General features: G+C 51.5%; 1 protein-coding gene across 2 annotated transcripts in view; it reads left to right on the top strand.

Annotated features, from left to right (window-relative positions):
* The window catches only part of LOXHD1 (lipoxygenase homology PLAT domains 1), a 149,584-nt gene extending 130,538 nt beyond the window's left edge, over positions 1-19,046 (top strand). For both annotated transcript variants that reach the window (XM_045065773.1, XM_045065772.1), the window contains 4 exons: positions 4,884-5,054; positions 10,830-10,962; positions 12,529-12,687; positions 18,121-19,046. In XM_045065773.1, coding sequence (XP_044921708.1) covers positions 4,884-5,054; positions 10,830-10,962; positions 12,529-12,687; positions 18,121-18,601 — 944 coding nt within the window. In that variant the 3' untranslated portion in view covers positions 18,602-19,046. The remainder of the gene's footprint in view (positions 1-4,883; positions 5,055-10,829; positions 10,963-12,528; positions 12,688-18,120) is intronic.
* Positions 19,047-26,097: the final 7,051 nt, after the last annotated feature.

Raw genomic sequence — 26,097 nt, 5'->3', positions numbered from 1 at the left:
GAGGGTAAAAATATTTCGTTTGAGAGACTTCCACAAAAAAAGTTGTGATGCCTCATAAGTTACAAATGTTTAGTTAACTTAATATCATGGCAGTCATCTCTTTCTTTGAATCTATCTTTCCATCTTTTTTGTTTATCCAGTAATTTTCATGAAAAATTTTAAGGATGAACAAAAGTGAGGGAAATGGTATAATGAACCTCCACATCACCATCACATAGATCCAACAATTATGAGTTGTCATACCTGCTTTCCCCTTCTCACTTTTTCTTTTTCTTTCTTAATTTCTTTTTGGTTGTTAGATTATATAAAATCAAACCCTTACTTCATATTATTTCATCCCAAACATATTTAGTATGTTTCACTTTTCAAAATGGACATTTTTAAGTGAAACACAATGCCATGATCACACTAAACAATGATTTCCTTGTGTCATCTGATTTCCACTCCATACACCAATTTCCTTAATGTAAAAAAAAAAAAAAAATGCCTTTGTACTTTTGGGTTTGCATGAACCTGGAAGCAAACAAGGTCTCCACTCCGTGTATAGCTGCCATCTCCCTTCAGTCTCTTCAAAAGCAGAGCATGCCTACTTCTTTTGTCATGCCATTTGCTTGTGGAATCGATTGGGCCAATGATCTATAGAATGTCTACATTCTGGACATTCTAGAATGTTTAGATTCTAGTGTTTATCTGCTTACTGTAGTGTCTTTGCCTCTCGAGTCCCCATATTTCCTACAATTTGGAAGTCAGCTCTAAAGGCATGCTTGGATTCAGGTTCAACTTTCTTTGGCATCTTTCTTTAAAATGCAACTGTGTACTTCCCATTACCTCACAGCAATCCTACTCTTCCTGATGTTCACACCAAATAGTGGATCCAGGGACTGTCAGCCTGGTTACCCTGACACCTTTCCCCCGCCAATAACTGTTCATCTAATGGCTTCATCCAGTGATGATAAATTAGGATTACAAATGGTGCCTTTCTAGTTGTCCTTTCTTTGCCACTGATTAACTGTAATTCTTTTGTTTAAAAAAATGCTCCCATGATTACCATGAAAATATTGTCCAGAGAAGAAAATAAAGGTGAATGATTTATTCTTCCTCTTAATTCCAGTTACCTCCATAGCTTTTATAACAGAACAAATTATAACATACTGTTTTTATTTTCTAATTCTTCTTGCTTGCTTGCTTTCTCTGATGAAAACTCTGGGGAAATGAAAAACCTTTTTTCTAAAGATTTCTTTTTTTAAAGATTTTAGTTATTTTCTTAAAGATTTTTATCTATTTATTTGGGAAAAACTGAGCAAGAGAGAGAGAACTACTGGGGGGGAGAAGCAGAGGGAGAGGGACAAGCAGACTCTCAGCTGAGCAGGGAGCCCAATGCAGGGCTTGATCCTTGGACTCTGGGATCATGACCTGAGCTGAAGGCAGACGCTTAACTGACTGAGCCACCCAGGTGCCCCATGAAGAACTTTTTACCACAAAATTTAATCTATGATTTTAAAAGATCACTATGATATATGTAGAAGGATAAGAAGTACAGCATCAATATTATAAATTCTGTAAAATGCAAGTGAAATTCTGGAGAACAACTATGTGTCCACAAGGTAGTGTGTGGGTATTTGATTTCTGGTGTGTGCATGGAAAGGAAAACCATACAACTATGGAAGAGGATGTGGCAGATATGATCTGATATGGATTGGCTGTGAGTCAAAAGGTGTCCAGCAGTGGGGAGTTACTATCATTGTGTAAAAAATTTAAAAAGTAAAACTTTAAAAGAGGGGACTTTGGGGTACCTGGGTGGCTCAGTCAGTTAAGCATCTGCCTTCAGCTCAGGTCATGATTCCAGGGTCCTGGCATCAAGTCCCGCATCAGGCTCCTTGCTCAGTGAGGAGCCTGCTTTCCTCTCTTTCTCTTGCCCCTTCCCCTGTTCATGCTCTTTCTTGCATAATCACTATCCCTTTCTCTCTCTCTCTCTCAAATAAATTTTTTAGGAGAGGAGACTTTGTAAAGAAATGGACTCTCTAATGGTGGCTTTCAGATGGCTCCTTGTTGTTCCACAGGGTCAGGAGGTTCTCCACCATCAGGCTAGTGCTGGCCACACCATTAGCCAAGCTGTTACTGTGGATTCGTCTTCACCAGTAAAAGCCAACCGCGTGATATCAGCCCCCAGAGCTGCTTGTTTCCAGCTGCATGTCTGATAGGTTCTTAGTAGAGTTCATGGTGGTAGGGTCCCTTTCAATCACACTGAACATATCCAAAACAAGGCAACTAAATCAACAATGAGAAAAGATCTGAAGACAAGTTTCTTTCATCTTAAAGGAGTTGGGGTTAGCCTGCTATTTATCATGGAAGGAGGGCTTTTGTTTGTTTTTTAAGAACTACTTGAAAAGAGAATTGGAGATGGGTGAGACAAGGCCATGCTTTCAGAGGACAGGGGAAAGGGGGGAAGGGTGGGAAGAGAAGCAACCAAGCACCAGGGCAACCCAGGCCAGACACATTCCTTCTCTTCCATCTCCAGTGGCTTTCACTGCTCCATTAGAGCACTGAATTGTCTGTGGATAAAGTCAAAGCCAGCCCAGAATCCTCCTTTCCCCTCCGCTCACTGTCACCACCCTGCCTGGAGTCCAAGAAGTAATTCAGGAGTGAAATCTACTTGGGCTGTGAAGCAGGGTGAATAGTGTGTTCCAGCAACAGACATGATCTTGCGATGACCCACCTCTCCAATTAACGTCATCCCTCTCCACTAACACTCACCCATACACACACAATCACACACTTATAATTACCCATTAATTCCCATTGATTATTTTGTCATGAAGCCATTGAAACACCGTCATCCTGGAGTCAGGAGAGATCATTAAGCCAGTGATTCTCAAGATGTGACTCTGGTACCTGCAGCACCAGCATGACCAAGGAACTAGTTAGAGATGGAAATTCTTGAACCTCATTACAAACCCCCTCAATCAGACTCTCCAGGATGGGGGGCCCAGGTGATTGCAGTGTAGGTCCTAGTTCTCAGCCTTGGCTCTACATTGAAATTGCTAGGGCAACTGTAAAGACCACTGATGCCTGGCTTCTACCCCAGAGACCCTATTGTAATTGATTTGGGTAAGGTCTGGAAAACACAATCTCTCTCTCTCCCACTTGCTCTCTTGCTCTCTCCTTCACACACACACCTACACCTTCCAAGGGCACCAACATTTGGCTTCTCTTTCTCTGCCTTCCTTTTTACTTGCCTCTCCCTTTCTCTGTTCCACTCTGGAGGTCTGTAAGGACTGCTCCAACGGGTCTCCTGTGCATCATTTCCAGACTGAACACACCAGGGATTATTAAGCGGTTGAATCAGTTTCATGATGTTATCATCTCAGAAAGCAGCCAATTTATAACCTTACAGTCAGAACTGGCCCCAATGTGGAAAAGTAAAAATATTGTTGCGCTTTTCTAAGTTTATCGATAAAATTACTTACCACTGTTTAACTCAACAGAAGTATTTTAAATTTTAACGTAATTATTTCAGGACTCCTGGGTTTTTACTTCAGTACAGATCTATGTTTTAAAAAATATATGAAGAGCCTTTAATCCAGAATTAAGCTATCCTAGGACTGCTGGTGTGTATGCCCAGCCCGGGAGCCTCCACATCCACTCCCCCGTCCCCATCCCCGGAAAGCCGAGGGATAGAAGTGTGTGTCCATCTTTGTGTGTCTTTGTGCTTATAAGACCCTTGAGGCCAGCAGCAGGATCTACAGGTGTTGCTGGAGGCAGTGTCCAATCCTAGAGAATGGCTTTTTGGTGGGGACAGGCCCAGGTGACATGGGAGGTCAAGACATGACACTTGAGCATATCCGTGCCTTCCTTGCGAGGTTGCCTGTGGACAACTAATGAGCAGCCGGTACCACCTTGTAACCTGTCACACAACAGGATTTCCCCCATGTGTGATGGGTGCTTTGGTTTTCCGAGTTCTCAGAGAGTAACTGCACCAGTGTGAGGCACAAATAAGACATAGCTGCCACAGCAAATACAGAGATTTATACTTGATAGCTGTGATTTGGGGGGAGCACTTCGGAAAGAAGCCCTGCCAGTTACAGCAGAAGTAACTGTATGTTCAGTATTAGGCTGAGACCTTTCAAGTTTAACATATACCCTGAAGAAGCAGCAGCCTCAAATCCCTTCTATGACCACTGAACAGCCAAGGTCCTCAACGTCATAACAGACACGGCCCACATTCATGGAGCGGCTACTACATGACCGGCAATAGGCAAGGCTTTAGGGAAACAAAAACAAATAAGACCAGGTCCCTGTCCCCCAAAAGCTCATGGTCAGGGGAAGAGACACGTAAACAAGTGATGACACGGGGAGGTCAGCGTGTGGCCAAGGCAGGTGCAGGCCTACTGGGCAATCAGGGGACACTAGGGAAGGCTTCCCGGAGGGGGTGATGCCAGAACGAATTCTGGAAGGATAACCGGCCTGAGTCAGGTGCATACTGGAGTCAGGAAGTAATAGGATTTGTCCTTCAGCTGTGTGAACTCCCCAGAAGTCAGTGGCCCCCATTGTGAACCTGGTGGAAGTTATGAGCTCTCTCCCTGGTGAAACATGTAATCACAGCACAATTTCTCCCAGCCGCTAGACTGCTTCATTCCCATACACAGATCTAAGGGCTCATGAACCCCAGACTAAGGATTTTGCAAAGAACATTACCTGCCCTGGGCTAGAGGAGCCCTCAGAGACCATCTAGCCCATGTCCTCATTCCCTCAACAAAGAAAGCCAGGCCGAGAGAGGACAGAGAACTCGTGTGGGGCCTCACGGGCAGTGGGCAGGGGGCAGCAGACAGCTGAAAGCAAGACAGCGTGTTCAGCTCCTGGTCCCCACGAAGTCTTTTCCACAGGGATCTTTCCTGGCTGGCACCTGAGCTACATCGACGTGAAGGACAACTCGCGTGATGAGACCTTCCGCTTCCAGTGTGACTGCTGGCTCTCCAGGAGTGAGGGAGACAGGCAGACGCTCCGTGACTTTGCCTGTGCCAACAATGAGATCCGTGATGAGCTGGAGGAGACCAGTACGTGGGGGGCAGGTGTGACTCATGGGCTGAGTCTTCAGTGTTAGATGGGAGGTGGCTCAGGAGGGGGTAGGGAAGGGCGTCGGTAAATCTGAAATAGAGACTGTTACAGCTGGAGGGACTCAGAGGTCCTATGAAGGAAAGAATTTTGGGAAGGTACATAAATAAATACCCTAAATATTCCTTGGCGAACTTGGAACAGCCAAGACATTGGTCCCAGATCTTGGCCCCAATCACAGGGACTAATTAGGTAGCCAGAAAACCACAGGGGACAAGCTCACCCTGCCCTGAGGACTGGGCTGGGCACTTGAGTGGGAAGCTCTGTCTCTGGTTTATTTTTGTATCATGGGCTCCATACAACTGGGGCCCGTGGCAACAGCTGACAAATCAAGACTTCTGGAAACAGAATGTGTAGGAGGAGCCAGCCTCTCCTGCAGCCTCTTTCTTAGATCCGCAGGGGATATTTAAAGGGAAAAGTAATTGATCCCCCAAGTGGATGGCCATCCCAGGACTAGGGAGATGTTCCTTTATTACAGTTGCCTGTAGTCTGGGTTCAGCAGATTCAAGGTCTTACCAAAGGCAGAGCCCAGTGTAAAGAAAGGATTTTTTTAACCTCAGTTTTCAAGGTAATGCTAACTGTAGTAAGAGGTGGACCCCCAAATCTCAATGGCTTAACAAACCAAAATGTATTTCTATTCATGTGATAAACCGTCCAGTGTGGTCATTGGCAGGAGACCTTCCACACTGTGATTCAGGGACCCAAGGTCTTTTGATCTGTGTCTCTGCCATTTTCAACATAGGGCTCCCAAAGTTCTTGCAAAAGGAAAAAGAGCATGGAGAAGGCATGCGTCCCTACTTTCATAACAAATTGACTCACTTTCTGTTGGTGAGAACTAATCATTTGGTTCTACCCAGATGCAAGGGCACCTGGGAAATGTAGTCCCTGGCTGGACAGCCCCTCCAGGGGAAAAACTGTATACCATGGAAGGGAAGCATGGCTCTCTGGTAGAAAGCCACCCATTCATGCTGGCCACACCATCCAAACTACCCAATCGTGACCTTAACTTCTCCAAGAGATGGTGAGCATTATGTCCCAGGGAACATCCAAAGGATGTTGTCAGGTTTATGGTCAGGTTTATGGTGCAAGGATTCCTCCCTGATGCAGAGGTTAGACCCCACACTTACAGAGGAGTCACCGGTTGCCCAGCTTCGTGACAGATGCGTGAGTGGTGCACACTGCTCTGTGACCTCCAGTTTATTTGTATCAGCTTTTGCACATGGTTAGTGTCCCTATACAGCTAGAAGCTTTCAGAGGTCAGGGACAGGGCCACTCATGTTTGTAGCCTTCTGCAGCTCTACAAGCTTTGGGACAATAAGTGTGCAGTTAGTGCTCAGCGAAGAGAAGTGGTGGTCCTTCCTCTTAGAGCCTCATATCTTGTTAGAGGGAGAAGCGTCAGCCCTTCATGCAATAGGAAGCCTTAAACCCCTTCCATAGAGGCTCCTCCAGGCTATTGGCTTCCAGGGGAGGAGAGATTAGTGTGGCTCAGAGTATAATCACCGAGTCTCCTTCGAAGATTTCCAGCCAAGCAGCTGCTAAGACCTTCGGGGGTTGGGTTAGCAGGGAGATGGCCGAGGAGAGCAGCACTTGGGTTAGTTCTGGAAGGATGTTACGGATGGGAGATTGGACAGCAGGGGCAGGCAGCCCAGGAGCTGTCCTGGATATCTGTCTTTGCTTAGAGGCCACGGATGGCAGCGTGGTGCCCTCAAGGTATGGCACAGGGACAGATGACCATACCTGTGTCCTCAGATGGAGGGTCACACTGGGGAGAGCCTCGGACACAGCTGGAGCCAAACATCCCAGTCCTCAGCTACCTTTATTTAGCCACTTGGCAGACGTTTACGAAGCGCCTCCCAAATGCCACAACCCCTGCTGAAGTCTGGGACACACCAGTAGGTGAAATCAAGACCCTGCCCTAGTGGCACTCAGTGTTTGTGGCCTTGGGGCGCTTCCAGGTACCCTGCTTGTGAGAACCAACACCCGCACAGTGCGCGAACAGAGCCTCATACGTGGGAAGCACTCTACACCTCTGTTCTCGTTAGGCCTTCACGGTTCCACTCCCACCCCCTGAGCTGGATTGGGTGTAAATTCTCACCTCGATACCGGCAGTAAGGAAAACAAAACCCGGAGAGGTGAAGCAACACATCTAAGGCCCATTCACAGCTGGTAGGACCCAGGTGACCTGATTCCTAGTCCAGGGCTCACTGCTCTGCTGCAGGCTATCTCATCTTTACTGGGCTTGGCTGGTCTCCAGATGGGTCAGTTGCTCCACCTGGCGCAGCCCCTCTTCTCTGCCTTTACCTCTGACTCTTGTTAGCGCTTCCAGAGCTGCTCCCAGCCCTCTGCAAGCACCTGCCTCTGCAGATGATTCCAGCATGCTGCAAAGCTGAAAGCCATCGGCAACTTTTAAATAACAATGACATCTGGGTCCCAATCCCAGATTCTGTTGCAATTAATCCAGAGTAAGGGCTGAGCAGTAGTATTATAAGTTTGTGTGTGCACAAGCACGCACACACATACACATACGCACGTACACACACCCACTCACGCACGCACACACACACAACCCTGGAAGGATCTCCCTCACTGGGACATCCTCCAGCAGGAGAAGGGCCCCCTTCCTACAGCCCTTCCCCTTCCTGTTCTCCCTCCCTTGATGCCTCCTAGGGCTGCTCTTTGAGCCTTATCTACCAAGTTTCCAGGCCAGAAATAGTCCAGCTTGATGACAGCTCCCCAGGGACGGAGGACTCCCTGCTTTACCAGGCAACTCTGTCAGAAAATCCATCTTTGTACTCAAGTTCTCGAAGCTCCCGTTCTTGTGGAGTCAAACAGAGCATTTCAGGAATGGTCAGGACTCTTGGTTGTCTGGGCCTGAACCCACCTTGAGGCTCCAGCAAAGAGGAAATGTGTTGTTTCCCAGAACTTGGAAATCTCAGGTGGAGCTGGCTTCCACTCGGTTGTCTCCAGAGGCACCAGTCACTTCAGGACATCTCTGTCTCAACTTCCTCTCAGCTCTGCTTCTTTGTCTACACTGTGGGAAGATGGTCTCTGGTAGTCCCAACCCCATAGCTCTGTACTTAACATTTTCAGCGGAAGAGAAGACGGTGTCTCCCAAGGGAAGAAGCTGACTGGCCATCTGAACCACAAAGCAGGAGGCCTCCTGACATTGTGAGATGGGCAAGGTGATCTGGAACAGCGAGTTCCAGGCGCCCACTGTCCCAGCATCGTGTGCCCCTGCGGTTCCTGCCTCAGGACAACCCCTGTTTATTCAGCACCTCTCACATGACAGGACAGCCTGAATTCCTTGCTCATCTTCCTCCGCAGATGCCATGCCCAAGAGGAAGATTTCAAGGGTGGTTGCTCTTCCCTCTCCTGTCCTGCCACTTGAACTCCACTCATGCCCCCCAGAGCCCATGGTGGCTTGGCTGGTGCCCCCTTCGTGCTGGTGACTCGTGCCGGAGCTGCTGTGCTCCTCTCTCCAGCCGGGCTTGCGCTGTGGGTGTGCTGGCCTCGAGGGGGGCCTTACACTGATCGCCACTAGCCTGGGTTCACCATTCCCACCTGCCCCATTCCTTCAGGTCCCTGGTGCTCCTCTGTCCATTCCCCTCCCCCCCAGCCACATATACACAAATTTGAGAGGCACGCCTTCCACATTTTTATCGAGCCATTGATGAAATACCGGGAAAGAGAACAGGGTGGACTATGTTCACTGAAACTTCCTCTCAAAAGACCACAGATGCCATTGGCAACATTTGTTCCCAATTTCTCTAAATGTCCTTGCTGACACACCTTACTTGGCTTCCTTACCCTCAGGACCAACGGGAAAGGATTATGGCCCATTTGCACTCCATCCGCATTAGTTCTTGAATCTCTGACTTGAGTTCACCTAGTGAGCCTCTAGGTTCCTAGAGCTCCTGCCTCCTCCCCAGGGGCCAACAAACCATTTCCTCAACAAAGCCCAGGATTCGCTTGCAACTCCCAGGTGTTAGGTCTGCAGAACTCAGCCCACCCTCTGTGAGGAAAGCAGAATGGCAGTGGGAGCTGACAATGGCTCAGCCATCGTAGGTCCTCAGTGTCCTGGGCTGCGATTTGTACGGACCCACAGAGCCTCGTCTTCTTCAGGAGTTATGTGCTCTCTGTGGCTTTCCTCCTCTATCACTGGCTACTTGCCTGTTTGTCCAGATTCACTTCCCTCATCTCAACAGCTGACGCTCTCCTTGAGAGAAGTCACAAGGGCAGAAGGGCTAACATTACACCGAGCTGTAGGCACAGCCATGCCTTCTCTCCATTGTCCATATCACATCTCTGGGAGAAAGGTGCAGAAACAGCTGTCCTTTGCATCCAGAATCCCAAACCTTCTGATTCCTTGACTGCTCCAAGAGCCACATGCACAAGGGACACTCTGGAAATCTCCATCTCTGGCCTGGTCCCTGGGGAGGGATTGCTGGCTCACGTGAACTCCCAGCCCTCCTCACCTCCTCAGTCTTTGCTTGTGCTCCTCCCTCCCCCTAGAACCTCCTTTCATTTTCTGCCAGTGGTCATCATCACTCTTCTTTAAGCACGGGCTCAAATGCTGCCTCCTTCGTGAGGCTTCCGGTGGCGGGATCATTCATTCATTTGCTCAAATATGTATGGAGTGCCTGTGTGCCCGGCACTGTTCTGGGCACTTGGGATCTATCAGTAAGTGAAACAAAGACCTCCCCCTGCCCTCGTGGAGCTTACATTCAGATGGGATGGGGAGTACAATGAACGGTAAAATCATAAGCAAACTACACAGCATGTTCCTAGGTAACAGGTGATAAAAAGAAGAGAAAAATGTGGAGCCCCTGAAGGCAGGCCAGGAGTGCTGGGTGCATAGGGTTGCAATCTTGAGGGGCTGGGGCAGACTTCATGAGCAAGGACAAGGTGAAGGCTGAGCCTAGTGAGTGGGAGTGAAGAGAGCAAGGGGTTGGGGGGGCAGCACTGCTGTGCAGGGAGCAAGGGCACCTCCCAGGGCTCCAGGGACAGCACGGAGGCAGAGTGCATGGAGAGAGCAAGGAAGAAAATACGAGAAGATGGTGTTGGAGAGTTAATGGGCAACTGATTTTTCCTCTCACCCTGAGCTCCCTCAGCCCTTTGCTGCAGGGTTGCCAGGGTAGCACACTCCGTCTGGGGGCTATGGTAGTCAGTGTGTGTCTGGGGCTGTAGAGGCAGTTCCAGTGTCCCCCAGAATCTAGCTGCATCCTGACGCTTGGCAGCCTCATAACAAATATCACTGAGTGCATGCTGGCGCGCGCGAGGGCAGTGCAGGGGAGGAGGGCACCGGAGTGAGAACTGAGACCGGGCAGGACCTGGCACTTGTGTACAAACTTCAAAGCTCTCCTGGAGTCTGGCCTGCCCACCCTTCCCTGTCCTCTTCTCTCTGCACATGATCTCCATTTTACCTCTTGGGGGCTGTCCATCCCTGAGAACCAGGCCCCAGCACCTCTCCCAAACTCATCTTCCCCCACTGCTTGCTGGGGCTTCCCGCCCAGCAGGGCAAAGCTGTTGTTCTCTAACTGGAAGAGGTTCTAACAGTAGCCTGGGTTGGGGGCGGAGGGGGGAGGGCAGACTCTCCTGGCAGAGGCAGAGACTCCATCCTGCCCCCTGGCTGTGGTCTAAGATCAGAGGGTGGACCTGGAAGCCACGGGGCGGGGGGTGCTTCCCTAGCTGACCCTCTCCCACCTTCTTCACCGCAGCCTACGAGATCGTCATTGAAACAGGCAACGGAGGTGAAACCAGGGAGAACGTCTGGCTCATCCTCGAAGGCCGGAAGAACCGATCCAAAGAGTTCCTCGTGGAAAATTCTTCCCGACAACGGGCCTTTAGGAAGTAAGAAGAGGGGTTCCCACAAGGGAGTGATGGTGGGTGGGGTGGGTCAGAGAGGGACCCCCAAAATCAATCCCCTTGGTAGGCGCCATAAGTATACAAATGGGCCTACACTGCACTTACCGATCACCTACTGTGTGCCAGCCCTGTGCAAACTTGTCAGGACCGAGGAGTTTCCCTTATAAAAGGGAAAGGAGGGGATTGCCACTCCAAGAGAGGCTACTAGATGAGAGTTTAATTATGTCAACCATTAAAAAGAAAGACTAATTCTGTAATGTACTAGAGGTACTAATTATCGCTACAATGGCAGTCATGCTGTAATATAAAAACTGTATGAAATTAACACATACACCTTAAGTTTATACAGTCTTATGTCAAATATATTTCAGTTTTTAAAAGTTAATAGAAAGCTACAGCAAAAATTAGTAATTAGCTAATTAAAGAGAGCCTTCATGGCAGCAGGACCGGGGAGCACTGCAGACCTCCTCCAAGTCCGTGCAGACCAGGTGCTCATGGCCTCATGGAAAAAGAGAACATTGAACCATGAGATTGCGAAGAGAGTCATCATGAGAGACAGCATAGAAATGAGTTCTACTTGGAGGGACGAAGGGAGGACGGAGCCTCCGAGATGCTCTGCAGGGAAATCAGCCTGGAGTTTCGGGTAAAGGCACTTCTTCTCGCCATTCCTGGTTGGCAGGCACTCCGGGACCATCTCCCCTCCTCCATACCAGAGCCGCCTCTGGTCCGCCCAGATGCCCCCTTCCCCTCCCCGCTCCCTCCAGAAGTGCTTACAGAAGTCTCCCCCGCCTGTGACCCACTATAGCTCTCATTCGAACTCCCTGTGCATCAGGACGAAGTCTGAGCTCCTTACACTGGCACTCTGGACTGCCACAGATGGCCGCACCCTGCCTCTCCCCTTGCCGCTTCCCCGGCTGAACCCCAGCTTCAGCCAAGCCAGTAGTACCCCGCAAGTAAAGCCTGTGCCTCCTTCCCGAAGCCCCCAGTCAGTTTCCCCTTGGGGGCCTCTTCCCGTCCTCCCATGGCTCTGCTCTCTGAACCCCAACACTCTCCCCAGCTCAACACCCAACTCCCCCTTCTCCCGGCTCCATCTGCTTCATGACAGTCCCACCCCCTGGTGCTGCGACCAGGAAGGTTTTTTTTTTTTTTTTTTTTTAAGATTTTATTTATTCATTTGACAGAGAGATATCACAAGTAGGCAGAGAGGCAGGCAGAGAGAGAGATGAAGGGAAGCAGGCTCCCCACTGAGCAGAGAGCCCGATGCGACGCTCGATCCCAGGACCCCGAGATCATGACCTGAGCCAAAGGCAGAGGCTTAACCCACTGAGCCTCCCAGGCGTCCCCAGGCAGGGGTTTTTAATGACTGTGGTTGTCTTGTTGCAAAACTAGACCAAACCCCTGAAAGAACGTGAGCCTGACATCGGGCTGTGGTTGCCATTCCATCCCTGCTCCTCAGACCAGTGTGCCTGGCATGCAGTAGGCACTCAATAAATGCTCACCTCCTTCAGTGGATACGGGCAGCTCTTACGGGCCTATCTTTGTTTCCTTCAGGGGGACCACAGACACGTTTGAGTTTGACAGCATCTTCCTGGGGGACATTGCCTCCCTCTGCGTGGGCCACCTTGCCAGGGAGGACCGGTTCATCCCCAAGAGAGAGCTGGTCTGGCATGTCAAGACCATCACCATCACGGAGATGGAGTACGGCAATGTGTATGTACTGTGCCTCTGCCCCTCCCCCCCCCAGGAAGTGCTGCTCACTCTGCAGGGGTGGACCTCCCCCCCACCCCCCCAAAGTTCTGCTCACTCTTCAGGGATGGACAGGGGCTAGAGCAGAGGCAAGACACCAGACCCCAGGAAGCTGTCCCCTTCAAGGCCACCTTTTTCAGGAAACTTGCAAGGCAGGAAGGGCGGAGGCAGCTGTACTGTTCTGGAGCTTTCTGAGCCATAGGCCCACCCTCAGAGACAGGGACTAGAGCAGATGAGCTTGGATGCTCCAGGGATGCTTCCTTGGAAAAACCCCCGGAGTGAGCCAGACAATGCCAGACAGCAGGCTCTTCCCTTCCCCTCCCCTCCCCTCCCCGAGCAAGGACAAAGAAATACAGCTTTGAAGCTGGACCTCCCTGTGGGCAGAGTGGGAACCAGAGACCAGCTGGAGTCACCCCATGGCCCACCTGCCTCTGAGGACTCTGGATAAGGAGCTTTTGCATCCCCCTACCCCCACCCTCCAGGGCCTTCTGGAGACTCCGCGTTTCTGGAGGATTAAGGGTTTTAGTTACCTGGGTAACAGTCCACAGCCATCAGTTTTTCTAATTAAAACCACTTAGTTACCACATTGGATGCCAGAAAGAGCCCAGAGGCCCTCGAAGGCAGGAAGGACAGTGTTGGAGGCACCAGGAGGGGAGGAAAGAGATGCCGCCGGGGGCAGTGCTTGCCTCTGGGAGGCTAGGCCTGGGGAGTGAGTGACAGGCGAGGTGCACAACTCACAGGGCCAGCCTGCTTGCTGGGCCCCCGCCAAGAACTGTGGCCCACCCCTCCTGGCACAGACCCTGCCCGTGGCCATGCCTTCCTGGTGACCTGCTCATGGCTATGCCTTCCTGGTGACCTGCCCATGGCCATGCCTTCCCGGTGAGTGCAGTGGACAGAAGCAGCAGCCAGGTGTAGGCTCGGCCTCTAGGCTCCAGCTTCCAGAAGCCCAAGCTTCTCAGAGCCATGTGTGCCTGTGTCCCCCACCACCCCCTGCAGCAGGCAGACATCCTGGGATTGGCTCCCTCGGACCAAGCTGCTTCCCCTTTGGGAATCCGCCAGGAAAGTTCCTGTGTTCTGACTTCAAAGCTTCGGTCTTAACCTGCTCAGGCTGCAGCACCAAAAGACCACAGACTGGGTGCCTCCAAGAGCAGACACCCGTTTCTCACCATTTGGGAGGCTGGACATGGGAAGTCAGAGTACCAGCCTGGCTGGGTCCTGACGAGGTCTCTCTTCCTGGATTGCTGTGTCATTGCAGCAGACAGAGTGAGAGCAAGAGCGAGAGAGAAAGGGAAAACGCAGGTGTCTCTTCCTCTTCTTATAAGGGCACTACTCCCTCAAGGGGCCCCATCCTAGACCTCATCTAAACCTACTCACCTCCCAGATCCCATCCAAATGCCATACACTGGGGGTTAGGGCTGCAATGTAGGAATTTGGAGCTGGGACATAATTGAGTCCCTTTCAGGCTGCACTGTGAGCCATTGTTATTTTAGAGAAAAAACAGCAGGTGCAATAAATCCTGCCAGAGTTCTGGGTGCGGTTGCTTGGAGCGGCACTGATGGGTACTGGAGAACAGGGACAGGCCCAGACGAGTTCCCGACTCACCCAGCAAGCCCAGGCCAGGTCAGAGCCCCTTCTGTCACCTGGTACATCCCGCCAGCCACATGGAGTATGGCTGCGCACGCCACACCTCTGCAGACCCCCAAAACAGACCAAACCAGACAAGACAATATCATGCAATGCGATAATAAAATGAAATCGTCCCTGTTGATTTAAACCAACAATGTTGGCTGTGAGAGAGGGAGCCCAAAATCTCAGCGCCACCCAGCACCTTCCAGTCTCAGAAGGAAGGGAAAAACATGGGCTCAGCCCATGAACTTCCTACCCCACAGTCCAGGGAGCCAAGTTACAGGATTTCTCTTCCAGTGGAAAGAAGCTGCCATTCCTACACTCTCAAGAGTTGTAGACTTTTGTCACAATGTCACCAGGGCTGGAGGGGTAGGAAGGATGTCCATGGGGTGGGGGACCTTCCCAATGGGAAGGGAGGTGCAGGGGGCCCAGACCCCGACACTAGGGCTGTCATCTGGTCGGCTGTTTGGCCACAGGCAGTTTCCCATCACCTCCCTGTGCTCGCTGTCCCCTTCTGAGAAGAGAGCTGGATGTTCCCTGGCGTCTGGTGCTGGGGGGTGGCTGACAGGGACCCCAACTCAGGACACTCTCACAGGTTGTACTCCTGCCGGCGTGGGCAGGGCACAAGCCTGTGGTTCCTGAGGGACGATGTGTCTGCGTCCGCGGTCCCGTTAATAGCTGGGCTTCCGTGAATTACAAAAGAGTTTAATCTCAATCTCCCATAAACACAGTAATCTCAAAATTTCCTTTCTAACCGTTTCCAGTTCTGACTCCTCCTTCTAACCAGTCCTCCTTCACCACTAAGATCCTCAGGATTTTGGTGCGAGGACCCACACAGGGACTTTTCTTTTCTTTCTTTTTTTTTTTTTTAACCAAAAATAACTATTGTTTTAGCCCAATATCATATATAACACACAATCCTATTGGGGTGCCCTGGTGGCACAGTCTGTTGAATGTTAGACTCTTGGTTTCTGCTCGGGTCATAATTTCAAGGTCGTGGGATTGAGCCCCACGTTGGGCTCCAAGCTCAGCATGGAGTCTACTTGAGTTTCTCTACCCCCCCAACTCCTCCCCAACCTCAAATAAATAAATAAGTCTTTGGGGCACCTGAGTGGCTCCGTTGGTTAAGCGTCTGCCTTCAGCTCAGGCTGTGGTCCCAGGGTCCTGGGATTGAGTCCCCAGTCGGGCTCCCTGCTCAGCATGGGGTCTGCTTCTCACTCTCCATCTGTCCCTACCCCTCCTTGCTCGTGTGTGCTCTCTCTCTCTAATAAATAAAATCTACAGTCATGGGGCACCTCGGTGGCTCAGTCGGTTGAGTGGGTTCCTTGGGTTCAGGTCATGATCCCAGGGTCCTGCGATAGAGCCCCACATTAGGCTCCCTGCTCAGTGGGGAGCCTGCTTCTCCCTCTCCCTCTGCCTGCCGCTCTGCCTACTTGTGCATTCTCTGTATCTCTCTTTCAAATAAATAAATAAATAAATCTTTTAAAAAAATAAAGTCATTATAAAAATTCAAATTACACACTGTTCACAGAAGCGTGATCATATTTACATGTTTTTCAAATATATTTAATTTCTTTTCATTTGTTTTTCTTTGCTTTTGCCTTTATTCTTTCTGATGACCCTGTCCTCATTTCCAGTGGGAAAAGCCTGGATTGTGTCCTTCCACATCTAGAGTCTTAACTCCACAAAGCCCTAGGGTCCCACCTTTTGGGGGATCTTAATTATATCTATTAGAAATCTTTTCCTTATAGCTATACCAGGGAATATTTTTCAGCCATTAAAAATAATGAATTAAATATGTACCAGATGACTTGGAGCAATTCCCAGGAAAAGTAAGATATGGGAAAACACATATTATACGATGCCATTTTGTAAAGGGAACACTGACGTCCCGCATATGTCTGTGTCTATGTGGGTCTGTGCAGGATTGGGTGAAATGGAAGGAAATTTGGCAAGATACACCCGCAACTGTTACATGGGTTATCTGAGGTAAAGGTGGGATGCTGAAGTGGAAAGGAAGGAGGGAAAAAGGAGAGAGAGCCAAGCGACAAGAAGAAAAAAAGTGCATTTAGAAAAACACGCATGTGATCACATGATCTGTGCATTTATATAGAATTATGTATATCAGTGAGGATTTGCATAAAGAAATACATTTTTAAAGAATGTCTAAACAAAGAATGAAGTTATATCCCCTCTAAGAAAATGTGGCATGTAACAACAATCCGCATTTATCAAGTGGTAACTGGGGGAAGGGGGATCTTGAAGCAGAACAAGGATTTCCTCCCCGTGTCTTTCAGTGGCAGGCTCCTCGGCTGGCTAGGAAGACTGGGTCCCGGGCCCTGTTCTGGCTCTCCTTAGGTGGTGACTTTTCTCCTCCAAGACCTAGTTTCCCCTTCTGTGAAATGGGAGGATGATGCCTACAGCTCCGGGTAGTTGTGGGAACTAATGAGATGCAAGAACGCAAAGGCTTGGCATTTAGGAAGCGTGCAGGAAAGCCAAGTCTTTTCGCAGTTACGGATTTTGATCTAAGAGGGGTCTGATTTTGTACGCTGGGCACGCCCTCTCAGGGCTACCTCCCTGACGTCATCAGTCAGTGCCAGGAGAGCTTATTTCCAAAGCTGTTAAAATTCTAGCAGTTGGGAGTGGGAAGAAACCAGAGCAGTTGTTCAGTTCAAACGTCTAGCATTGCCAAGGGGAAAACCAAGGTCGGAGTAGGGGGCCTGGCTTGTCCAAGGTCACACGGGTGGTGGGTGGCAGGGCTGGGGCGACCCAGTGCAGCATTTTCCCACCATGCCCTCTGACTTCTTCCTTTGTGATGAATTATTGGGCTCACTACCATTACCCAGAGGCTAAAATTGGCGTTGTGTAGGGTAGGGGTAGAGAGGGGACTTTTTGGTCTGAGACCATTTTTCTTGTCCCTAGATTTGCTTCTGCTTATGGTGGTTTCTTCAAGAAGGGCTTTCTCTTACCCCTTTCACTCTACAGACCATGCACACACACTCATAGTTCAACTCAGCCCAGTGCAAGGGATTTGGGAGCACACATTCCCCAGGGACATTTCCCCTTGCCTTTGCCTGGGACTGTCACTCTGGATCCTGCAGCTGTCTCTGAAGGTGACAAAACTGGGTAGAAATATTCATCAGTCCCTTTGAAAGAGCAAGGGGACCGCCTGGCTGCTGTGGAGTGAGCTTAGAGAAAGCCAGCGGCCGGGTCAGAAAGGCAAACACCAGGCAGAGGGTCTAGTCTCAAAGGGTCTTGGAGGTGGGTTTTACTTAATCTAAGAAGCCATTAGAGGGTTCTGAGCAGAGGAATTACATTCTTGGGCTTACATGTCTGCAGAGTAATTGGCTGCTGTGCAAAGAATGGACCGCAGGAAACAGAGAGACCAGCTGGGGGTCTGATCTGTCTTGAGGGGGAGGTGCTGGTGACTTGGACCAGAGGGACAGCAGAGCAGATAGTGAGCCAACGCACACTTTTTCAAGTGGCTGATTCTGGACCTATCTTAAAGACGGGGTCAATGCTATTTGCTGGTGGATCACACATGGAATATAGAGGGGGCAGGGTAAAAGAATCAAGGAGCAACTACAAGAATAGAGAAGCCACTCACTGTGAATTCTAAGATAAGAAAGGCTCCATCCTCGCATTTCAATGCAGACATCTCCAGCCCCAATATCCTGCCACCTGGGGAAGGAATCATGTATGGACCTGGGGTCCCAGGGTGAGGGTGGGAGCCTCGGCCGGTGTCCACAGAGCCTCCTCCCTCCCCATTAGGTACTTCTTCAACTGTGACTCCCTCATCCCCCTGAAGAGGAAGAGGAAGTACTTCAAAGTATTTGAGGTCACCAAGACAACTGAGAGCTTCGCCAGCAAGATCCAGAGCCTGGTGCCAGTCAAGTATGAGGTCATCGTGACGACGGGCTATGAGCCAGGGGCAGGCACCGATGCCAATGTCTTCGTGACCATCTTTGGGGCCAACGGGGACACGGGCAAGCGGGAGCTGAAGCAGAAAATGCGTAACCTCTTTGAGCGCGGCAGCACCGACCGCTTCTTCCTGGAGACGCTGGAGCTGGGCGAGCTGCGCAAGGTACGAGTGGAACATGACAGCAGCGGCTACTACTCGGGCTGGCTGGTGGATAAGGTGGAAGTCACCAACACCAGCACTGGCGTGGCCACCATCTTCAACTGCGGCAGGTGGCTGGACAAGAAGCGGGGGGACGGGCTCACCTGGAGAGACCTCTTCCCTTCCGTCTGAGGGGCTGGAGGCCCTCCCGCCCACTCCTTCACCAAGATGCTCCTGACCTCCACCTTGGGTTTCAGCAGTCTTTTCTCAAAGCCTCCTGGAGTGAGACTGGGGTCCAGAAGGGTGGGCTGGAACTTCACATTCTCCGGACGCCACTGTGGGTGACTATTTGAGGCGTCCTGCCCTTCCCCAGTCTCCCAGACCTACAGGAATCCATCAACGTGTGTCATAATCCTGTGTGGTACTGAAATAACCTTCTGTGTTTTTCTTTTCCAATAACAGCAACAAACCAGGCTGAGACTTGCTGCCAAGTGTGGATGGGAAATTGGGGCTTCACCCAGGGGAGAGAAGTGGGGAAGAAGAGGCCATCGAGATGGTGTATTTTAAGCGAAAACTAATTAATGTGTTTTTCCCAAAAAAGCTGGGCTAATTAAATTATTACCAGCCACACCCTACAAAGAAGTCATCTTGGCGTCTGCTCACTAAGAAATGCATCCTTTCCCCCAGTTCCAATAAATCCAGTGGCAAATGGAGAAAAACATCGGGAGGAAGTGCTTTAGCCCCGGGGGGATTTATGAGCCTGAGAAAATGTACATGATCCTTTCCACCGTTTAAGGAGAAGCCTTGCCAGGTGCCACAGGTGAGACCCAGAGAACTGAAGAGAAATGGAAGGGAGAGGGGCAGGGCCTGGAAAAGCCTGGTCACTGGTGCACTCAGACTGAACTACCACCACACAGGTCACCGGGGGGTTTGGATTCAGTGCCGGCACTGAAGGGGGAGTGTGTCCGGCATGTCGAACAAGGGAGCAGGACTCATGGGGGCTGGGGTGGGAGTAGGGGAGAAGTAATCATGAAACAGCTTTTTGTGGAACTGGCTCTCTCCACCCTCCTCCTCCACCTCCCCACCACCGTCCCTGTCCCCTTCACCAAGCCTCAAAGCTCTTCTGAACTCTCGTGGGTCATAAAAAGTGCAACCACCACTTTAAGTCCCAAAGCCCACTACCGTTCTGCCATTGAAATGTCCGGCTCCTAGATAAGGGCCAAAGTCATACTTAGAATTCGTCTGATCTCATCCCGCAACTCAGTCCTCTCACAGGGGGACCAGAAGGGAAGGAGGGGTGCACGCGTGTGTGTTCATGCGTGTGTGCACCGCTGTGGGTGCGGGACGCAGTCCCTCCCCTCTCTCCCCACCGTGCACTGTCCCTCCCCCTCCCCCTCTTGCTGACCCCAAGTTCCCATCCCTTGGGGGAGGAAAGAGAGGCAGGATGCCTGTGGGAGTTCTTCTCCATTCCTTCAGCCCTCCAATCTATCTCCTTTTTAGGAACTAAGACACCTGTAGAGGAGGTCCTTGGGCATCCTTTGCTCTGACGAACGCTGGGCATTCAGGCCACACGTCTCTGTCATCAGCAGCCAGCCAGGCCACCCCTCTTCCCTGGGTCTCTATAGATGGGGTGGGACACTCTATCTTCAAATGAGGTGTACCCCTTCCCTCTCTAGGCAGCCCTGTTGAAGTCCCGGTCCCCAGGATTGGGTAAGAGGGCAGCCAGAAGGAAGGGAGTGCTCCCATACCAACAGCCATTTCTGAGGGTCCTATAGCACGGCCTCCTTCTCAGCCTCTCTGTTCTGTCTAAAGCTGGAGAAAGATGGTGAGTTCAAAGTTGAAAACAGTTTTCCGCCCGCTGTCGGGCAAGCAGTGCGTGCCCTCACCGTGGAATGTGGCATCTGCTGTCTTGTGCCTCCCATCAAAGCTGGGACAGGGAGAGCCTACGCTGTCGTCACGCTGCTCAGGGGCCCAATGTCAGCCCAATGTTACCCGGATAGGGCAGGCCTGGTGTGACACACCCCATGACCTTAGTCCATCTTCTTTCTTGCCCTGACTTGCACTGCCTCCTCTGCTCTCCTCACAAAGGACGCACATCAAGACCTAATGGAACTACGGCTGTGAAGACCCCATAAACAATGGTCACACCTTTGGCTCATTCAGGCGCACTTCCCCCCAGCCTGGCTCCCCAAGTTCTCAGGCCCGGGGCCATCCCCATGGCGGGCAGGTGGCCCACAGCTCCACGAGCAGCAGGTGACCCTCCAACAATGCCCCCATACACAGTCCCTCCCTTCTGTCTGCTTGAGGTCTCCTGTCACCTGCCTACCCCTCCACCACATCACCCCTCCAACCCCCATGCTAGACCCCCCCTCCCTGCTTCATGTGCACGGGAACGTAGTACTTCAGTGAGCCTCTGACTCAGCCTGGGGCCATTGGGGGCACCGCTGGGCTTGAACTAGGCCTTCTGTGCAGGTGGTGGAGGGAGAGAAGAGGGAGGGGGTGTGGCAGTGGGGTGGGGCCTAGGCAGGGGAGCCTGGGGGCCTGCGGGATCCAACACCTGTCAGGTGCTGTGTCCACAGCCCTGCTCTTTGGGCACCCCTCACCCGAGGGATGGTTGGGACCCTCAGCTAGTCCTGTCACTTGGGGTTCCACAGGCCTTCACCACTTAGTGCTGAGACTGCAGGCAGAGGTCGGGGGCAGGATCTCCGAGGTGGCTGGGGAGGACGGTTCTCTGTCCTCGCCGGCCACTGCTCTCCACCCTGAGGAAAGAAGGAGGGACATGCACAGGACGCTCTGCTTTTCGAGTCCTGTCTCTTCCTTGTAGGCAATCACCCCCTCTTAGAGGGCGGAAGGCAAGGTTGGGATGAGGGTGAAGCCGGCAAGAAGGCCAGGGTGCGACATTTAAGGGCGCGCTCAACTTCAGGCTCCTGCAAAGGAGAGACCACAGCTAAGAGTGAGGCCCCTTAAATACAGCTCCCACCGAACTTCCCTCGCCGCCCCTAGTCCTGGCCCCAAGCCGCAAAGTACTCCCCCTACAGCAGGCAGGGGCTCCCTACACCAGCAGTCTGTTCCGAAGCTGAGACCCAGCCACCAGCCAGGGCGAGGGTGAACAGACCCTTCCTCCTGGAACGGTCCTTCCTGAACCCGGTTCACCCAAAGCCCTGCTGCCAACAGCGCCCCAGGTCATTGCTGGGCAATTGGGTGATGTTTGGCACCATCCCTCCTCCAGCCAAGACAGAGCTCCTCACTGGGGCTCAGGGAGAAGGAAACAAAGCAAAGTCCGGTCTCTGCCTCCCCCAGAACCTCCCTTCCATTCCGGGTCCACCGGAGCTACTCATTCCCTCCCCAGAACCTCCCCCAACACCGACAGCTTCCCCAGTTCGGAACTTCTTCCTTATAAGGATGGCTTCTTGAGGGACAAGATTGCCTATCCTCTCCATCTTTCCTCTCCTGCTTTAGAGACAAGCCTACTTGAAAGAATATTTGGAGAGAACCTTAATTGTATTGCTTTTGAGTAACTGCAAATAAAGTATTGCCAAATAAATATCCCTGGGGGGTCCACATCAAAGAAAAGATAAGACTCATTTGCAGTTAGCACAAGCTATTTACATACAAACTGTTGCACCAAAGCCTGAAAAACACTTCTGCTCTTAAGTAGGTTAAACATAAACCTTCCAATTTTATTTCCTCGGCTCTTGGACTGAACAGCCCTTTTCTTCCAAGATTTTGATAAAAGTAAACTCAGCCCAGCTCAGTTACATGCATTCTGGATTCTGATTATGTGGGGTCCAACTAGATGAGGTCAGAAGTTTTGTGGGTGCCCCACATCCTGAGGACCCCTCGTGCTGTGTGGGCACCCCAAACGGGTACCCCCTTCCGTCCCAGCCCCATGGCAGAGCACAGCCCCAAGCATCAAGCACTGGCAGGTGCCCAAATGTCCCTCGAGGGCAAGGTAAGGGGGTCGGATTGTAGGAAGGGGATTCTCAGCTTTGGACAAAGGAGGTAAAGAGCACCTATGAGATAGGCCCGGAGAGGAAGGGAGGAAAGAGCCTTTCGCCCTAAATTTAACAGGGGAAGTTTGGGTAGGGGCCCCTGGCTGGTGAGGAAGGTAATATTCCTTCTGAGCAGGAGGGAAGAGGAGTTTGGTGCTTCTGGCCTAGAGACCTCAGGGTGGTTTTCTTCTAGACTCTCCAACTGAATGAGGAAAGCTGGTTACAGAGCGGTGAAATTCCCGAAGTCTGGTTTTAAGGTCTCAGTTACCAGCTCTCCTATTGAATGCCTCGTCGTGCAAACGAGATGATCCAACTTGCTGTCTGAAGCCTTCCACATCGTTCCATCGGTGTCTCTTGATCCAAGAACCAGGGCTCTGTCCTGCTGGCTCCACCACTCACCAGGAACAGGTTGGGGGACAGGGCAGAGACCTTTGGTGGTTGACCATGGCCATGGTAGCTGACCATGGCTGGGGTGGCCCGAGGGGAAGAGTAGACCTTGACGGGTCCTGGAAAACTCTCTAGGAAATGGAGAGGGAGTGGAGAACAAGAGGACCAAGGAGAAAGACTATGGAAGGCAAGTATTTATAGCAGACATGGCAAGTACTTTACATAGACCAGCTCATTAAATCCTCATAAAGACGTGTGGAGCAGGTGCTAACATGACCCCATTTTATAGATGAAGAAACTGAAGCACAGAGAGTTTAACTAATTTGCCCAACGTCACACAGCTAACAGGTGGCTCAGAAAACCCAAGGACAGGGCTTTGCTCAAAAGAAACAAACGCGGGATGCAAGCTGGGTACAGGAAGCAGATGAAAGAACAGCTGCCTGGGAGGGGCACCGGGAGGTTCTGAGACAGAAGGCGGCAAGGGTGGGGAAGCTGTGTTACTTGCTGGGCTAAAGGCTGCTCTTAGGGCAGGTGGGGATGTTGCTGGGGGAACTCCCCCAGGGCGCAGGCGGGCTGGGGAGAAGCGGGAGGGAGGCCTGAAGGGAGAGGTCTCCTGGCCGGTGCTTGGGGTTTGCTGCCCCGCAGGGGGTAGAGGGAGGAGAGACCTGGCTGGGAGATGGGTGGGGGCGGGGAGGCTAACAGGATGGGTCCTTGGGCTGGCCACGGGGGTCCCCAGAGGAAATGTCACTGGGGGATGTACTCCGAAGGGTTTCCGCATAAGATTAGTCTTTGACTCAAAGTAGAAGGCCCTGGGTGGAACAAAGAGCAGAGAAAGGGAGCCTGTGTCCATTTCCTGCCTACCTGCTTGAGCTGGCCCTGGATCTCCAGCCCAGGACTGGGGTTCTCGTTCTCGCCGACGGCTCTGCTGGTGCGCAGGCTTCAACTCAGAGTCATCTGCGGCTTGCCTCGGCCTCCTGCCGGCGGGCAGCAGGTGCCACCGCTCAGCCTCCACGGTCACGGTCACACAAGACAGTTCTTCTTGATGAGTCTCCGTTTGGATACACGTCCTACTACTGCTCTGTCTCTCTGGAGAAAACGGGTTAATACAGAGACTCTTCTTCCTTAACTTACCATCTCCGGGGACCTTGGCGGTGACTGGGAGGCACGGGCCTGTGCAGAGTGTGAGCCTCGCTCTCTGAGAACTCTCTTTCCTCCTAGACTCGGTCTCAGCAAGGTGGGTGGAAGAGAGGCGGGGCGATTAGGAAGGGTGTGCATCGACCCATTATTGCGGGGCCCCACGACATCCATGGAGAACTAGTGTCCCCGCCCGGAGCCTGTCCTTCCCGGGTCACCGCCACCGCAGGGATAAACGGGAAACTAAGGAGGGATAATGCAGAGATCCAGGTCCTGTAAGTAGAAACCTGCGGAATTCAAAAGCTGGAAGGAGCCGAGGCTGCCATCCCCATCGTTAGGGTGCCCAAGAGCAGGGAAGGGTACTGTCCCTGCCCTGTCCCCTCCCCCATTTCTGGTGAGTCGGGGGAGCCAGCACGACAGAGCCCTGGTTCTTGGATCCAGAGACACAGAAGGAACTACATGGAAGGCTACAGACAGCATTTTGAATCATCTCACTTGCGCAAGGACGAGGGATTTGAACCTTCATTAACCTCCTGTAAACTAGGGATTTTAATGAATAATAATGTCTCCAGATTGGCTCATGGGTTGTAACAAACATAACCCACGAAGGAGAGGTGTTAGTAACAGGAGCCCCCCCCCCAGGCAAGAGAGTGTGGGAACCCTCTGTGCTTTCTGCTCATTGTTCTGTAACCCAAAACTGCTCCAAAAAGTGGAGTTTCTTAGTTAAAAGAAAAGGCTTATTAATACGGGTTCTGTTCTCAGGTGATGAGAGAAAGTCACCTTTCAGGTCACTAATCCCCATATTGGGAAGGACTTGAGATGATGGCACGAGGTATCCTGGGCTCTTACAAAGAAATAAGAAATCCAGGTCCACTGCTGGAGAGCAGGCTCCTTCTCCCTTACCGCGAAGCTGGTAGGGCTAGGGCTAGGGCTAGGGTTAGGGTTAGGGCTAGGGTACAGGTATGAGTTCCAAATGCAAGAGATTACATTTGAAAATTGATAAAAAATGAGAACTTTCCCCTTTAAGATTCATAAACTAAAGTTTAGGAAACAGGTTAATTAGATCCCCGGCATTGAACAGATTTTTTGAGAGATAAAGAGGTTTAAAAAAAAAAAAAGGATGCTAGATAAGAGAGAGGGTGGGGGAAAGAGAAAGAGAGGAGGAGGGGGAGGGAGAGGAGGAAGTGGAAGGAGGAAAGCATGGGTGGAGGGTGTCGGCAGATGCGGAGGAGCGGGGCAGGGGGAGGGCGAGGGGGGAGGTGGAGGGAAACAGGTGAGCAGGGACAGACAGCAAGGAAAACGAATGGGAAAAGGTGAACGATGATATTCCCTCATTTCTCAGGCAAAGACAGGTCTGGAGAGGCTTTCCCCAGGCGCGCCCTGGGGACTCAGACAAATAAGCACCCTGCACAAGTGAGGTGTAGTTAGCAATGCAGTTCATTTTTATTAGTTATAAATAAAGTACAAAAAATCCACCAAAAGTGAATGTAAGCATTTACACAATTCCTAATGTCTCCGCCTTTTCATTGATGCACTATTGCTTTAATATTCATAATAAATATTCTTCTAGCTTTCTGCTATAAAATAGTCTATGTAGCAAAATGTTGCACAGCACAACAGAACAGAACAGCAGGAGGGTTACAAAAAAGGACAATCAACACTGAGGATAATCCTTTCACTTACCAGGGGCAACTGAATTACCCCGAAGGGGCCTGGTGTGGCTGGTCCAGGCCAGGCCGGGCTTGGGAAGGGGAAGAAGGGCGGGGGAGGAGAGGAGGGGGCGCAGGCCGGCCAGGGCGAAGGGCCCCTTCCCACTCTGACCCCGCAGAGCAGCATAAGGCATGTCCGTCCGGGAGCCCTGCCAAGGGGGCAGTATCTGCCAGGCCCGGAGGCGTGGTGGTCGTGGGCCCTGGTGGGCGACCCCACAGGCCATCTCCAAGGAAAGCAGGAGAACAGGGCTCCAGGGCAGAGGCAGAAGGGGAAGCTAGGCAGGCAGCAGGCAGGAAGCCCACGGAAAGGACCCAGGGTCCAGCTGGAGCCAAGTTGGGGCTTAGGGACCCTACAAGGCCCGGCCGCTTCCTGCAAGCCTGGGCCGGCAGGGTGGCGAGTCTGGGCCTCCGCCTCCTCCCCCGTCAGCACCATCCCAGGGACCTCATGTGGAGGATGGACTTCTCC

Source organism: Mustela putorius, unplaced genomic scaffold, assembly GCF_011764305.1.
Source record: "Mustela putorius furo isolate JIRA1106 unplaced genomic scaffold, ASM1176430v1.1 tig00003858_pilon_pilon_pilon, whole genome shotgun sequence".
Taxonomy (NCBI): domain Eukaryota; kingdom Metazoa; phylum Chordata; class Mammalia; order Carnivora; family Mustelidae; genus Mustela; species Mustela putorius.
This window is presented reverse-complemented; position numbering and strand designations above follow the sequence as displayed.